Source organism: Chaetura pelagica, unplaced genomic scaffold, assembly GCF_000747805.2.
Source record: "Chaetura pelagica isolate M959 unplaced genomic scaffold, ChaPel_1.0 scaffold650, whole genome shotgun sequence".
Classification (NCBI taxonomy): Eukaryota; Metazoa; Chordata; class Aves; order Apodiformes; family Apodidae; genus Chaetura; species Chaetura pelagica.
In genome coordinates, this window is record NW_009951820.1 from 60,681 (window position 1) to 73,927 (window position 13,247).

At 53.0% G+C, this 13,247-nt stretch overlaps 1 protein-coding gene across 1 annotated transcript in view; it reads left to right on the forward strand.

The window, feature by feature from the left end:
- The window catches only part of SIK3 (SIK family kinase 3), a 38,120-nt gene that overhangs the window by 20,372 nt on the left and 4,501 nt on the right, over nucleotides 1-13,247 (forward strand). The window contains exons 14-19 of the mRNA XM_010008722.1: nucleotides 6,495-6,645; nucleotides 7,159-7,284; nucleotides 7,600-7,685; nucleotides 8,318-8,427; nucleotides 8,924-9,281; nucleotides 9,595-10,460. Coding sequence (XP_010007024.1) covers nucleotides 6,495-6,645; nucleotides 7,159-7,284; nucleotides 7,600-7,685; nucleotides 8,318-8,427; nucleotides 8,924-9,281; nucleotides 9,595-10,460 — 1,697 coding nt within the window. The remainder of the gene's footprint in view (nucleotides 1-6,494; nucleotides 6,646-7,158; nucleotides 7,285-7,599; nucleotides 7,686-8,317; nucleotides 8,428-8,923; nucleotides 9,282-9,594; nucleotides 10,461-13,247) is intronic.

Genomic DNA, 13,247 nt, shown 5'->3' on the forward strand with positions numbered 1-13,247 from the left:
AATAGGTGCCTGCAAAGCTGGAGTCCCCCTGAAATGGTTAGCTAATTGAGCAGCAGGTTCTCCAGAAACTCTGAAACTGCTAAATTTCTTCGCTTAGTGTGCACCAGCATGCCATCCACACTAACCTGCAAACTGAGTGATTCACCCTTCCCTGCTGAGTGATGGAGGGAGATCTCATCTGTGGCCTTGGGTGTCAGTGCAGCTTTTGTATCAAGACATGCAGTAAACATGCAACTCTGATGCCTTAAAGTGAGCTTGCTGGAAATACAGGCACCTCTAGCTTCTAATTTTAGCAGTAGGCCTTAAAAGTCTGCTACAATAAGGAAAGGATTTAGATATCAGGCTGGAAAATTCTATACTCTTTGTCTGCTCCAAACATGTACCAGGAAGCGGGTAGAATGTGCTTGTACTTAGTCCATGAAAACACTAACCATGTCCTTGCTAACATTTTTGTAGTAGCTTTTGCCTAGTCTCTGCTGTGCTAACCAGCTGGTGCACTGTGTGGTGGGGATGGTTACAGAGCTACTTCTTACCTCAAACTTTCAAAGTTTTCTGTATTCCTCCCAGTTTGTACAGGTCACTCCCTCCAGTAAGGCAGGGTTTCCTCAGGACCATCCTCAGAAGAAGGATTCACAGTGGGGTTGGCTGCAGGCAGGGAGGCACTGGGGTGGGTGGAGGTCATTCTCCAGAGCCTTCCCCAGCTCTTCTTCCAGTGCTCCAGAGCAAAGGGGGGATTTGACCAGTGGGTGTGTGCAGTGGCACATTGTGCAGAGTGTGCTCAGACTCCTTTGCCTACCAGCTTAGACGAGCTGGTACACATGACAGAACTCGCTTCCAGCCCTACCTTAGAGCTGACACGGAGCACATCTTGTGTTCTCCTTAAATTCCTTACCACCCTTATCTTGGTGCTCACTCTCACAGTATTTTCCAGCCTCACAAGCTGCTGTTTGTGCCCTGAGCCACAGCCCTGGGAAGTTCCATGCTTGTGGGCTGCTCCAGCTGCAAGGCAGCACAAGAGAAGTGAGACAAGTTGTAGTGCTGAGCAGAGGGGAGAGCGTATCCCCCCAGGCCTCACAGCCTGTGTTCAGCCCCTGGGAGGCTGCTGCACCCTGCCTGGGTGCTGGTCTCCCTCGCAGGGCTCAGGACCAGCTGGGCTGCCAAGGTGCAACTAAAAGTTGTAACTTAGGGCCCATGGTGTCCACTGAAAACACTTCAGGTGGCAGAGTGTCTTTCTGACTGTGTGAATCAGATACATCTGATTCTTGGCAAGGGATTGTCTGGACATCTTACCTGGGCAGATTTTGACTTCTAAAACCTAAGGTTTCATTTGAGTCTTTAAAATAAAGCATTAGCTCAACCAGAGAGCTTTTGAAACCCCTGTGCAGAATTTTGTAGGTCGCAAACCACTGGAACATTCAGATCCCATCAAAAGGCAAGTCTCCTTGGACCCACAGGTCACTTGCTGCTCTTGACAGTGCTGCCCTTAGTCCTTTCATCATACATGTTGTTATTCCACCAAGTGGCCCAGAAAAAGCCCTGCTTGGGTTATGTGTTAATTTGCTGTCCACTCCCATATGTTGCAACATGCCAACAGTCATCAGAGGAGAAGGGTAAATAGCATTAACACCAGGGACAGATGCAAATATTTAGCTTCTCAGAACAGTGCTCTGAACACTGTGTGCAGCCATCAGTGAGCAGTTTTTGCTCCCCTTACTCTGACCTTGAAAAGAGAGCATAGTCTTTGCTGTGCTCCAGGGAACAGTCACATCTCCTTTGAGCTTTGGGAAACTTTCTTCCACCCGAAATGCTGTTATAGCTCATGATTTGATTGTTCCCTGGAGGTCTGAAATAAAATGATCTTAGCAAACCACAACTGTAAAGCTCTTTGGGAAACTTTCCCTGTCTGCATCAAATGATTCTTAATCAGCTAATGGCACAGACTTTGGCAAGTTACCACAAGGCAAGTGCTCTTCATTCTGTTAACTTGCTGTCTTCTGCTTAAGTGGCTTCAGTAGCTGGCAAAGAGTAGCTGGGCTTGGAGGAGGCAACTACTTGCTTGCTTGCTGCTCTTCTCTGCTTCACCAGCTGAAGCTGCAGGGGGAGCCTTAGCAGGGGAGAAGCACAAGGGTGAGAATTCCCCGTTAGTGTCCCTGGTGTTGCTGGCCAAGTGATCTTTGTCCCAGTTACCCCAGCTGCCTCGTTGCTGCTGGTTCACGAGAGTGGAGTTAGTCGAGTTCACAAGTGGGCATTCGACCCTCCTGGCCTTGGGGGGATCAAACACTGCCCCCAAGCTCATAATGGGTCAGGGCATCTGGGGTAGAAGCTTCAGGTGTTCTCTCTTCTGGCCGTGCCCCAGCTGCTCCCAGCTCTGCTGTGGCCAGGGTGGTCCTGCCAGGGCTGCGGGGCCCTCGGTCACATCCTCGCTGGGACTCTGGGTTTTGTCCTGTGCTCTCCCAGGGCCTCAGAGGGGTTGCAGAGGGTGCTTTAGCTGAATCTGCTGCCCCCAGGCTCTGCTGTAAGAGGCAAGCTCAGCCTTCCTGCTGCTGGCTCTGGCTCTGCAGGAGGTTTTCCTGCCCTGCGCATCCCCGGGTGATTTCCCATTCCCAGGGAGTGGAGCAGGGACTAGATGGCGCAGTCGTGCCGGGCTGGGCACGGCCCCGCTCAGCCCATCGCCCTGCCCTGAGCTCCTCGGGCAGCTGCAGGCTCTACCCACCCTTCATCCCTGCTGGGGTGGCCCTGGTGCACCCTCCCCCTGCTGGGACCAGCTGCTTGCCCCAACCCCGGGGCCTCCCAGGATAGGTCTGAAGTGCAAAGGGCATCCTGAGCAGCAGCTCTGCTCCGTGCCTGCTCTCTGGCCAGCTCTTGCTAGGGTTATCTGTGGCTTCTTGGCTCCACACTGCATCAGAGCTCCCCGTGGCTCAGCAGGGCCTTGGGAGAAAGAGGCAGACATGCTGCAGTGGAGTGAATCCACTTTGAGGGCAGTTAGTCACCTGGGTATTCCCAAAGGGATATACCAGCATTCCCCTTCAGGTGCAACGGGGCTTTCCTGCTGGGAAGAGCAAATGGCTGCTCTCTCCTTCTGAGGCTGGCAGTAGGACACAAGCAGCTGAAGCTGCATTTGTCCCCTAAGCACTGAAGACCCAGGGATGTGATGGGCATGGGCAGCATGGCCATGGTGTGCTTCTCCCCAGCTGCTCCTGCAGCAGGCATTCTTCTTTCCCGTTTCCTCCGGATTATCTAACACTCCCTGTTTTTGGAGTACTCCCATCAGTCTCTTATAAAATGTGCTCCTGCTTGTTGCAGATACTTGGCAAATAGGTCAAAAAGGCACACTCTGGCAATGACCAACCCTACAGCTGAAATCCCTCCAGACTTGCAGAGGCAGCTAGGACAGCAGTCCTTCCGACCCCGGGCTTGGGCTCCACACCTGGTCCCCGATCAGCACCGGTGAGTAATGGCACCGGCCGTTCGGGCAGCTCTGCGCCAGGACACCTGCTCAGATGTCATCTGGAATGGAGCACCGAGGACATCCCGCTTGGCAGGGAGGGGTGAGGAGGAGGAACAAGTACAAAGAGCAGACCCAGAGAGCAGAGGGTGTCCAGCTACACTGGGGACACTGGAGTTCTGCTCCGTGCCTGCAGGTACAGGCACAACGGGGGCAGGAATCAGCTGGCTCTTCCTCTCCAGTCCTGTTTTTGTGGCTGGAGATGATTTGCTGGAATGGCTGCCCTCACAGAAGGGTTGGGAATCAGCTTCTTGTTTCAGAGGAAAGCTTTTCTCTGTTGTAACAGTAGCTGTCAAGCTAGCAGCAGATAGCAGATTTTCTACAGAACATTTTTGGAGGCAGATGCAGGCAAAAGACTATACCAAGAGTCAGCTACACCAGAGCCTTAAAAACCTCACTGTTCTGCACCAGAGTTGTGTGTTTCGACTGCAAGGTCTCTTTGCAAAGCTTCTCAAGAGTCATTGCATTTCTGATCTGAACCCCTGATGGGAATGCTGTGGGGAAAGGAAACTGGGATGGGAAGAAAATCAATGTCTGGAAAGGAGGAAACCGATGCAGATTGGATCTTCAACACTTGGAATGTGTGGGTGGGGCACTCCTGATGAGGAGACGTGTTGATTTGATATGAAGTCCTTGGCACAGCAGCAAACTGGAGACACTAATGCCACAGAGGGAGCTTAAAAACCTGTGCTCTGGACCTCTGAGGGCACATACCAGCTGCACACTGCGGAGTTTGCTGCCTGTTGGTCTGGACTGGTGAGAAGGCAGTCGCCTGCCAGGCTAGGCTGAGGCTTGTGCTCAATCTCTCAGCCAGCTCACACTGGCAAGCTCCACAAAGTGCTTTTTATTGTAGCCAATAACCTGCTGAGCTGAGCACTGATGTAATCAGCAGAGACAGGTGAACTCTGAGCAGACTGAGACAGGGCTAGTGCCACGCTGGAACTGTGGAAAGCCGAGATAAGCACCTCTCTGCCCTGGAGTTCCTCCCTTGCAGAGGTGCTCTGGGGGTGGGGAGAGCAGGAGGGGAAAGGTTTCTAGGGTCACAGCAAAGCTTGATAGGAAGAGGAGCTGACAAAACAACCAGAATGTGCTGTGTCCTGCATTAAGGATTGCTTCAAGTTGTACAGGTAAGCTGGGTCACTCACACACTGCGGGGATTGATTTTTTACAAGTTTGGTAAAACACACTTGTCCTGTAAATATGTTGGCGTCACCCCTGCCTCTTGTCATTGGAGTCCTGAGGATGTTCTGTTGCATCATGAACAGGGTGGTATCTGCTCATCCCACCCTCAGTGACATCAAGCACTGAGCCTGCCTCATTTTACCTGCAAAATCAGGGGAACTTCATCTGACCATGGCCTAAATACATTGCCCTATGTTGTTCCAAGACAAACATGGCACCAAAACCATTAGCACTCTTGTGTCATCATGTAAACAGACTTCAGTTATTGAGTGGCAGGGGAGTTTTGTTTTAGCACTTCACTTTTTTTTTTTAAGCCATCTTCTAGTGTATCACCTGGTTTTGGTCATGAGAACTTAGGATCTAAAGGCAGAACTGAAAACAATTGTACAAGGCAGTACAGTTGTTCTGTCCTGGCTGTGTGAGTTTGGCAACCTCAGCATAATTGTATCTGTAGGTTCTGCTTTTCTTCAACACAACAGGAGATCCAATAGATCAGGACAGTGGATGGGATGGCATCAGAAAGCAGAGGTGCAGCTCTGTCCTTGGGAGACAGTTGTGTGTAATCTATAGTAACTGCAGTATGTCCTTCTAAGGCAGAGCAAGTGACAAGGGCTGAACACAGCATGCTGGAAATGGTCCAGCATCAGTCACCCTTTGATAAGGGGGAGTCTCTCCAGGACAAACAGTTTCAGTTGGTGGAACAGGCTTCAGGGAAGAGCTGTGTGCAGAGTAGCCACAGCAGTAGTGCCTGGAGTGATGTTGTTCAGGACCACACAAGCGTGCAGCCAGGTGGGCACCTCTTGCCTTTAGTACCAGGATGTCAGAGATGCTGTAAAGACCACGTCTCCATGACCTTCTCACAGACAAAGGCTGTGTTTGTATGGTTTGCTGGGGTTTATAGATTGAAATTGCACAGAAACCATTAGAGCAGGCAGAGGAACCTGATTCTGTTTGTTGTTAGGTTCATTGTGATGTGTATGGAAAGCTGGCCTTGCTAATTATAACCCAGGTTGCACCTAATGGCAGGGCAGGAGCTTAGTGCTTGATTTTGATAATGGGGAGCCCCAACTTTGGGAGAAAACAGCTCCTGAACAAAAATCTGGCTCCCTCTGATGGTGAAGAAGGAACTTCATTGTGAAGGGAAAGTGCTTGTAGTGCCTTGGGCAGTTGCCCTGTCTGCTTTTCAGATCTCCCTGTTCTGATTGCCCAGTCCCAGGCACCCAGGGGCCTCTGTGGCTGAAGTGGTGGCTCAGTTAGTGCACTAGAAAGATTTCCCCAACTCTGTAGTTATGTTCCTGCCCTCTCTTTTAATTCAGTGCATCTCTAAGCATGGATGCCAGCCCCTCTTTCTCCTCAGAGGCTGAAGAACACTTCAGGCTGCTTCCATGTGCCCTTCTATTATCCAGAGGTACTGGGGTAGGCAGGGGCTCTGGGAAGCTGGCCGGCTCAGGAAGTGGCTACCAAAGAGGTTAATGTTAGGATTTTAGCATTCTGAATGGTTTCTGTGAACATCTTCCATATAAGGGACAGAAGCAGCTGTATGGAGGGACAATGAGTTGCTGTCCATCTGGAACCTGGTTTGTGGCTGAATTGTCTCCAACCTTAAACACTGCCCAGGCACTGAAGTTACTTGGTAATCCTGCTTCCTGCTCGTGGTGACGATGGCACTTTATTTCTTGATCTAAAACATGGTTTATTCTGGGTGAGTGGGCAGTTAGAACTTGGCACAGCTGGTGTAAATTAAAAGTCTCTGTACTGGAGTTTATTTTTTAGCTGGCATCACTAACCCACTTCCCCATGTGTTCAGTTCTATTTACAAGGACTCAAATACTCTGCACCTCCCCACTGAGCGCTTCTCCCCGGTTCGGCGCTTCTCTGATGGTGCTGCCAGCATCCAGGCTTTCAAAGCCCACCTGGAGAAGATGGGCAATAACAGTAGCATCAAACAGCTCCAGCAGGTAAGAGAGGAGTCCTCCAAAGAGCTCCTGCAAGGGCTTCTGTGCCTCAGACATGAGGAGGAAATTCTTCACAATGAGGGTGTTGAGAGCCTGGCCCAGGTTGCCCAGGGAAGCTGTGGCTGCCCCATCCCTGGCAGTGTTGAAAGGCAGGTTGGATGGGGCTTGGAGCAACCTGGTCTGGTGGGAGGTGTCCCTGCCCATGCAGGGGGGTTGGAACTAGATGATCTTTAAGGTCCCTTTCAACACAAAACATTCCATGATTCTATGAAGTTCTTGCTAGAGCTCTGTGCTTGTGTGTGAACAGGAGCAATGGTGCCAGCTCAGTGTCACGTGCACCCGTTCCCACTGTCTGAGGCCTGAGCTGGCCATGTTACCACACCCCCCATTCTGTCAAGTTACATGGCTTTCTTTACTGGCCTTTTCAGAGGGGGAGGCTGCAGGGAATGCCTTTTTGCATAGGAAGTGTGTTGTGCATGAAGAGCTCACTGAGAGAGTGTGTTGGATTCATTTCAGGAGTGTGAGCAGCTCCAGAAGATGTACGGTGGGCACATGGATGAGAGGACACTGGAGAAGACACAGCAGCAGCACATGTTGTACCAGCAGGAGCAGCACCACCAGATTCTTCATCAGCAAATTCAGGTACTGAATCTGAAGCCTGAGCCAGACCTCCTAAAGCCTGAGCTGTGTGCTCCTGAACTGCTGCAGACACAACTGCTGAGCAGGCCCTGCTGGGACTGAGGAGGGCAGACTTCTTGGCTTGCTGTCATGAGAAGCAAGCCCAAAGGACTTCAGTGAGGCTTTCACAGCTGCTGTGGTAGCCAAGGCTGCAGTCAGGGGTTGGGTGTTTGGTTAATCTGGGTATGTCCTATTTCACAGATCAGTGTTTTCTACATGTATTAGTTGAGACATTATCGATGACAAACACTTCTTGTTTTGTTCTGGTGCCTGGGTCAGGACTGTATCCGGCCACCCCAGCCATCTCCACCCTTGCAAGCTCCATGTGAAAACCAGCCAGCTCTCCTCACTCACCAGCTTCAGAGGTAAAGAAATTGCTTTAGTAAAGCTCTGGAGAATGGGTTTTACTCTTACTCAAGGCCAGAGATGAGCTAACACACTTAGGAGAGTCCAGGGCCGAGTTGGAAGTGTACACAGTTAAAATGGCAGAGACAGTTCCCAGGGGAATGTGCCTGGTCCTTTTTAGCTGGTTTCTGTCTGAAGGACTTTCAAAACCAGAGAAACAGGATTCAAAGGCACAAATCTGCTTTGAACAGATGTTTGACAGTTCTGCCTTTTGACCAGCTTGAAAATGTTTTACCTTCAGCAGCCAGTTTCTCTCATGCTTTCTACAGAGAGCTGCTGCTGGACGTCTTGCAGCTTTCCAGGCTTTTGATGGTGACTGTCCTTGGCTTCAGCACCTGGCCTTGTAGATGAGGCAGTTGGGCTGCAGGCACAGAGAAAGGGTTATGCTCACTCCCTGAGTGGCTTAGGGATGTCAGGTGGCTCTCAGAAGAGATGCTAAGCACAAAGAGCTCAGGGTCCCAAACAAGGGCTTTATAGTGATTTATTTAAAACATGAGAATCGCGGCGTTTGGCGTCAGCTCTCACAGTTGAAAAGGTGTCTTAACGAGGAGCAGGCATGATGAAAAGGCACGGTGCTTGTTTCCCTGTGTAGGTTACGGATTCAGCCTTCCAGCCCACCCCCAAACCACCCCAACAACCATCTCTTCAGGCAGCCCAACAGCAGCCCCCCTCCTGTGAGCAGCAGTGTGCTCCAGCCCCACGGTAAGTGCTGGCTGAGCAGTCTGTGCCCCTCAGGGCTGGACACTGGACAAACCTCTGGGAAAACAGCGTGGGAGGGTGTGAGGGGCTTCATTCCCCCCTGCAGCCCTGTCCTTGCAGTTTGCTGATGGTGTAAAAAATTCTCCATCTGGCTGCAAGGGCTGGTGTTACTGAGAGCTTGTGAGGAGCTGCCAGCTGGAATGAGCTGTTTGGTTTCTTGTCATAAGATCCTTACTTATCACTCCCGGGGGTGGGGAGGAAGGGCTGATACTCTCAGGGTTTATGCAAATCACTGTCAACTCCACTTTGTTTCTCTTTCTGCACAAAGGGCTCTAGCTGTGACCTTTGCACGTTGGTGCAGGGTGATGGAGCGGCCGGGAGCAAAGCTCCTTGTCACCCACTGACACTTCCTGGGACTCCCAGTGTGGCCCAGAAGAGCAGCAGCTCTTGCTCATGAGCCTTGCCACAGGCTGGTGCTGAGGGTCTTTGTTCCTTGTAGGTGCTGCCTCCCAGTCCCAGTTCCAAGGGATGCCATCCCACAACACAATCTTCCCGCAGTCTGGTAACTGTTCCCCTCCCCCAGCCATGGGGCTGACGTGCCTGGCCCTGCAGCAGCAGTCACAGCCTCAGCAGGTCACTATCCAAGTGCAGGAACCTGGTGACATGGTCAGCAACAACCTCCTGCAAGGGCCCTCTGTGGCCGGGCAGGGCATGTCCTCCCACACACGGGGCATGTCCATCAGCCCCAGCCCCAACCAGCTCCAGATGCAGCACCGTGCTAACCTGATGGCCTCGCTCACCTACGGCCACCGGCAGCTCTCCAAGCAGCTCAGCGCCGACAGCGCCGAGTCGCACAGGTAAGGCTGCTGCTGCCTGGCTCCCCCGAGCTGGGAGAGGGGAGGAAGAGCTGGGGGCACTTGGCTCAGCCTGAGACATGAGTTCCTCACCAGCCCAGGACTGCTCTGGTTTTGAGGAGTGAGCTGTCTCCCTGCCCCTGGGCAGCAGCAAGATGGGGCTCTGGGAGACTGTGGGGCTGCTGTACATGGGCTGGCATGGGCAGCTCTGCTTGCCTTGGAGCAGCTCTGCCTGCCTCCTGCCCAGGGAGGGTAGCCTGACATGCTGAGCCAGAGCTGCTGCAGCACAGTCACCTCTGCTTTCTGTTCTCTGCAGTCTGAACATGAACAGGTATCCCCCCACCAACTACGACCAGGTGCACTTACACCCCCACCTGTTCCCGGAGCAGCCCCGCGTTTCCCCCAGCAACTACAGCCCTTCGGGAGGAGTCGCGTTTCCTCCAGCTCAGCAAGCTCTGAAGGTCCCGCAGCTTGACCAGTATCCCAGTTTCCCTCAAAATGCACATCAGCAGCAGCAGCACTACACTGCATCGGCACTACAGCAAGCACTGTTGTCCCCAACGCCTCCCGACTACAGCCGACACCAGCAGGTACCGCACATCCTCCAGGGACTGCTTTCCCCCCGGCACTCGCTGACGGGGCACACGGACGTGCGGCTGCCCCCGGCTGAATTTGCACAGGTCATCAAACGGCGGCAGCAGCAGCAAGAGTTTCAAGAGTTGTTCAGGCATATGAGTCAAGGGGATGCTGGCAACATGGGCACCAGCGTGGGACAGAACCTCTCGGAGCGCCAGTCGCTGTCTTTGCCTTACCAGAGTGCCGACACCTACCACCCACAGAGCAGCCCCCAGCACCTCCTAAAGATCAGGGCGCAAGAATGTATCCAGCAGGTACCCGCCTCGGTGCCGCCCCACGGATACGTACACCAGCCAGCCCTGTTCCATTCGGAGAGCATGGAGGAGGACTGTGCCTGCGAGGCTGCCAGGGACAGCTTTCCAGACAGTAAGAGTTCAAACACGTTGACCAAAGGTTGCCACGAGAGCCCCCTGCTTGTAAACGCAGGAGGGCACGGGGACCCGGATTCTGCGCTAGGAACTGCTAATCACGCCCAGGGGCTGGGGACACATCCCTACAGGCATCAGCCCGCTGCTGGATTCAGTAGGAATAAGGTGCCCAGCAGAGGTAAGGCTTCCTGCTGCGTGCGTAGGTGACAGGTTTTTTCCATGCTGCCCACTTGCCTGCCTGCCCCAGGGCACCCTTTACCCAGCATGGCCAGGGTTTCGTGACATGCCTTGTATAGCACAGAGTTACCCAAGTTGTTCTTGGCTTTTGTGGCCTTCAGTAAATTGCAGGAACAGTCTCTCTAATAATAAACAATGTTAAATAAGGAGGGAACCTGACTGGCTGCTTCTCTTTGGAGTTTGACCTACTTCTGCAGGCAGGTAAAGACCAGGGCCCAGAGCACCACCATCTTCTCAGGGATGCTGTGTGCTGCCAACATACCTGTTCTTGTTGGAGATATTCTCTATCCTGTGTGAACAAGGAGCTGAGGACAGTGGAGTTTCTAGTGTACTCCAACTGCAGCAGGGTGTTCCTTCCCTTAAGAACAAACCGTTGAGTCCTGGCGTTGCTAAAGCTTCCATAAACATGGCAGTAAGAGCAGTGGGAAATGTCTTGCCTCTGGTGCTTTGGGAAGCAGCAGAAAGACTGTGGCCCTGCTGGAACTGGAAGGGTTTTTTTCTGGAGAAAGGGAGTTTAAACTTGCCCTTAGCCTCTGAAGACCTTTCCTGCTAGTTGGATTCAGTTGTTCCTTTGCTCCTTGGTGGCTGTGTTGGCAGTGGTGTGCTGTAAGAGAAATTCCTGCCTGAGCTGTAATTGCAGGCCTTCTCTGCATGAAAAACACTGTCCTGGCTCTGTCCTGAGGCCTTTGAAGAGAGGCTGAGCTGGGTGGATCAGTATTCCCTGCAGGACCAAGCTGTGCTGGTCTGAAGCCACCAACTTGCCCTTGGCACAGAGGCCCCTATTGCAGAGGAGCAGTGTCCAGGACACAGGAGGCACAGCTTTGTTTGGGAACACAGCACGGGTTTGTTGGAAAAGTTCTGGGTTGGAACAGGCTGGCTGGGAGGGCAGAGAGGGGTGCCAGGCCCTGGCTGCCCAGAGCGTGGGCAGGGGTAGGGACAAGGCTCAGCTTTCCTGAAGTTTTCTTGAATTTTTGGGTAACTGATGTTTGCTCCTGGACCTCAATTTCCCTGCAGTGCTTGAAACATGGAAGGAGAGAACTGTCCCAAGTTAAGTTGAGGTTGGGATGCTCCTGAGGGGCATTTTGTACCAAGTCATGAGTTAATGTTGTTGTACCACAGACCGTTAGATGAACAACAAGATTTCAGGAAGGCAGAAGCCAAGTTTCTGCCCCCCTGCTGATGGTGCTAGAGCCAGTTACACAAGGGGAAAGGACTTTAGACTAGAAGACTTTAAATGAGCAGAAGCAGGTAAATGTTTACAAATAGCATTGTGTAAGCCCTTCTGACAGGCTGTTTGGAGGGCTGGTTGTAGTGAGCTGTGTCCTGAGATGCAACTGCTAGCACTGCTTTCCTCCTGACTCCAATAACCCACTTGGAATCAGGCCTGTGCCACTTGCCTGCATGTAAATCCTCCCAAAACTCAGTGCACATCTCACTAGAGTCCTGGTATTTTGCTCCCTCACATGTAGCACAGCTCCAGCGTTCCCAAGCATGCTGTGCACAGGCCCACAAGGTTCCTCAGCCACATCCCTGGGTTTTCCCAAGGTTTTTCCTAAACTGTGTTACACGGTCACAGCTTGTCTTGAGATGGGAATAGCTTCTGCCCCAGCTCGTGACTGTTTTCCCTCAAGCAGGGCATAACTTGGTAGTGGCTTGGGAGCATTCATGCCTTCCAAGGGAGTAGGTTCATTCTGGTTTGTCTGGTGAGCATCTGCTGGTGATGGCAGCTGGAGAGTGTGAGAGCATCCATCAGATCCATGACTGAGCCACCTTTTAATGGCATTGCTCCGGTTTTGCTCCAGCCTGGCCATCCCAGGGCTGGGAATGCTGCCCATGGGAAACCTGCACTGAAGGAGCAGAGCTGGCGATGGTGGCCCTGCCGCTGTGCCAGTGTCACATGCCACCCTGACACAAAGGCCACCTGGCACAGCAGCTCCGTCCCCTATGGATGTGGGGATGAAAGGTTTTCTGCTGCTGGGGCAGGGATGGGGTGAGGAAAGGAGCAGGAATTCAGGCCGAGCTGCAACCCCAGAGGCGCCGTGGTGGCAGTGGGAAGCATGGGGTTGGTTTTGGGCCAGGGCTATTCAAGGTCAGGGGGAATCATCCCCCTGTGCCCTGGTCCCCAGCAGTGGGGGCTCATTGTGCTGCCCATGGGAAACCTGCACTGAAGGAGCAGAGCTGGCGATGGTGGCCCTGCCGCTGTGCCAGTGTCACATGCCACCCTGACACAAAGGCCACCTGGCACAGCAGCTCCGTCCCCTATGGATGTGGGGATGAAAGGTTTTCTGCTGCTGGGGCAGGGATGGGGTGAGGAAAGGAGCAGGAATTCAGGCCGAGCTGCAACCCCAGAGGCGCCGTGGTGGCAGTGGGAAGCATGGGGTTGGTTTTGGGCCAGGGCTATTCAAGGTCAGGGGGAATCATCCCCCTGGGCCCTAGTCACCTGCAGTGGGGGCTCATTGTGGGAGCCCTGGGGCTGTTTGTGGAGCTGGAGAAGCTGGTCCCAGCAGCCATTCCAACAGCTGGAGCAGTGTCCTGAGCGGTGCGTGGGTGGCACAGCTCCGCCAACATCTGTTACCTCATGTTTTCCTTCTCGCTTTTCCGGGAAGGTCTTTAACCGCACGTAACCCCAGGGTTGTGCAAAGGAAGGGGGAGGCTGGCTGCAACTCCAGCTGCCCCAGGAGGGGGTTCCTGCAGGGCTGCCCTGTCTTGGAGGGGGGGAGGGCATGTA